This window comes from Vespa velutina, chromosome 22 (genome assembly GCF_912470025.1).
Source record: "Vespa velutina chromosome 22, iVesVel2.1, whole genome shotgun sequence".
Lineage (NCBI taxonomy): Eukaryota > Metazoa > Arthropoda > Insecta > Hymenoptera > Vespidae > Vespa > Vespa velutina.
The window spans coordinates 1814554-1817053 of NC_062209.1; the positions used below are offsets into that span (position 1 = coordinate 1814554).

At 33.4% G+C, this 2500-nt stretch overlaps 1 protein-coding gene across 2 annotated transcripts in view; it reads left to right on the forward strand.

Annotated features, from left to right (window-relative positions):
* Positions 1–2500, forward strand: part of LOC124956556 (protein grindelwald) — a 19888-nt gene that overhangs the window by 6489 nt on the left and 10899 nt on the right. For both annotated transcript variants that reach the window (XM_047512519.1, XM_047512518.1), the window contains exon 2: positions 350–962. In XM_047512519.1, the coding sequence (XP_047368475.1) occupies positions 749–962 (214 nt within the window). In that variant the 5' untranslated portion in view covers positions 350–748. The remainder of the gene's footprint in view (positions 1–349; positions 963–2500) is intronic.

Sequence of the window (2500 nt, forward strand, 5' to 3'; positions counted from 1 at the left end):
AATATCGTTCGATCGATTTATAATATCGATGATCGAACATATACAATTGGACGAATGAATAGTTAATCGATTGAAAAAAAAAAGAAAAGAAAAAAGAAAAAGAAAGAAAAAATAATTCCTTTTTTTTTTAGATCTTACGATCGTCGATTAATATCATCGATTATTTATTAGATAAATATAAATAAGTATGAATCGAGTTAATTGTAGAATTATCATTAGAATTATCCCTTTAGATAAAAATTTTAACGATTTAACGTTATCAAAGAATTTTATCCGAAAAAAAAAAAAAAATATATATATATATATATATATGCTAATTTATTTTTATTTTATTAATTCTTCTTTTCAGTGTAACGTGACGTCCAATGGCGGACGAGCCTCCTCTATTCGAGTGATTCCATACGTGTACCGTTAAAGGATAATATTGAAAATGACAACGAGCGAAGATAATCGTTCGAGCGTGAAACGAGATCTATGATGACGATGTCGAACTTTGACGTTGTTATTAGAATCGACAGAGATAGAGATAGAAAAAGATTCGTGGATCTTCGTAAATATACAAAGATTCTAAGTGACTTTTATTTACTTACGACATACTCGTCGTCTCCTGTACGTGAGAAAGACAGAGAAAGAAAGAGAAAGAGAGAAGAGAAGAAGGAGAGAGATAGAAAAAGAAAAATATTGAGGGGCGAAGCAAAAGAAAAAAAAGTCGGGAGGGGGTGGGGAAGAAAAAGTAAAAAAATAAAAGATGTCGCCTCTCGTTAAAATGATGACCTTCGTACTCTGCGTCACGGGTTCGATCGTGACAGGTCTTAGTTTACGTGGTAACAAATGCGGACAGAAAGTTTGCAATACCACGGAATATTGTAGCCGATTTGATACTCAATGTAAACCTTGTTCTACCATTTGTAATCCGGAGGATCATAATCATCAACCGGAGGACTGTTTAAAGGATTGTCAAGGTAAGAGAAATACGTGTTTCTTTTGATAGTATAAATAACTATTACTTATTTTATTTATTCTATTCACTATTTTTCTCTCTCTCTGTCTTTCTTCCTCTCTTTATATTCATCGTTCTATTCGAACCGTTAGAACGTGACGGTTTATTACATTCTATTCTGTAGGAAAAAGAAGAAGAAAAAAAGAAACAGGAAAAAGAAACAACAGTTTTTCTCTCTTCTCCCACGTTCCTCTTCTACATCTTTTTCTTTTCTTCTTTCTTCTCTCTCTCTCTCTCTCTCTGTCTATTTCCCGTCTCTATCTATTTCTTAAGATGGTTAGATATAAAAGGAGAAACGATGAACGTTTCTGGAGAAATTTCGTTTGGACGTAAACCATACGAAATAGGTGGTCCCTTGAAAAAAAAAAAAGAAAAAAAAAGGGACCATCTCTAGTTCGAGCAACTAGACCGGTTTCTCTCTATCTCTCTCTCTCTCTCTCTCTCTCTCTCTCTTTCTCTTTTGCTCTACTGCCCGGATAAATATTACCCTTAGGGATCTGCTAAGAAAAAGAGAGAGAGAGAGAGAGAGAGAGAGAGAGACTTCCAACTTGACGTTATATAGGTTCTCGTTCAAAGGTACAGGTCTTTTTCCCTTCTTTTTTTTTTTTTGCTCCCTTTTTTCCCTTTTTCCTTTTTTTCTCTTCCTTCAACTCCCTTCCCCCGTCCAAAGGAATACCGACTCAAAGGAATCGTTTCGGTATATAAGACCCAAAACAAATTTGAGTCACGTTCGTACGTGTTTTCACGGCTCAAACTTCGACATTAAAAAGTTCTATTTTGTTAATGATCAATTGCGAAAAATTTCCGATTTTTACGAACGAAGAAAAAAATAATAATTGTTCTGTTAAAAACATTTGAAAATATTTATTGTAATAGCGCGTTAACGAATGATAAATATTTTAGGATCAACGAGTTAGGGAAATTTTTTTTGATTTCTTTTCTCTTTTTTCTTTTTTCTTTTTTCTTTTTTTTTCGGAAGAGTTCATTGATATTAGATCGTTAATCAATTTTAATCGATTAATACGAATATCTAACTATTTGTTTTCAATGATAACGATTAATTATGCGTATCTATATATTTATATATATATATATATATATATATATATATGTGTGTGTGTATGTGTGTGAGTGTATCTTATCTCTGTTTTCCTCGTGTGAGAAAACGTTTCTTAGAATAAACTACGTACGTACGTAGTTACGTTAGATATTCATATCCTTTCGAGTATATGTAAGTACGTTACCACGATGTTGGAAGCAAGTTATTCTCGTTTAGTACGTAAGACGGTTACGACACGGGGTCGACCAATATTTCTTAGAAAATACGACGAGAACGACGACGACGACGACGACGACGACAACGATAATTTCCTCCTTGGCGCATCGTTTTATGAATGAAAAACCAGTTTCAAACGTCAACGTTTCGAACGATGAACAATTTACTTCTATCTTACGTGCATTTTCTTTAATACCACGATAAACAATACTCCTATACCGTCG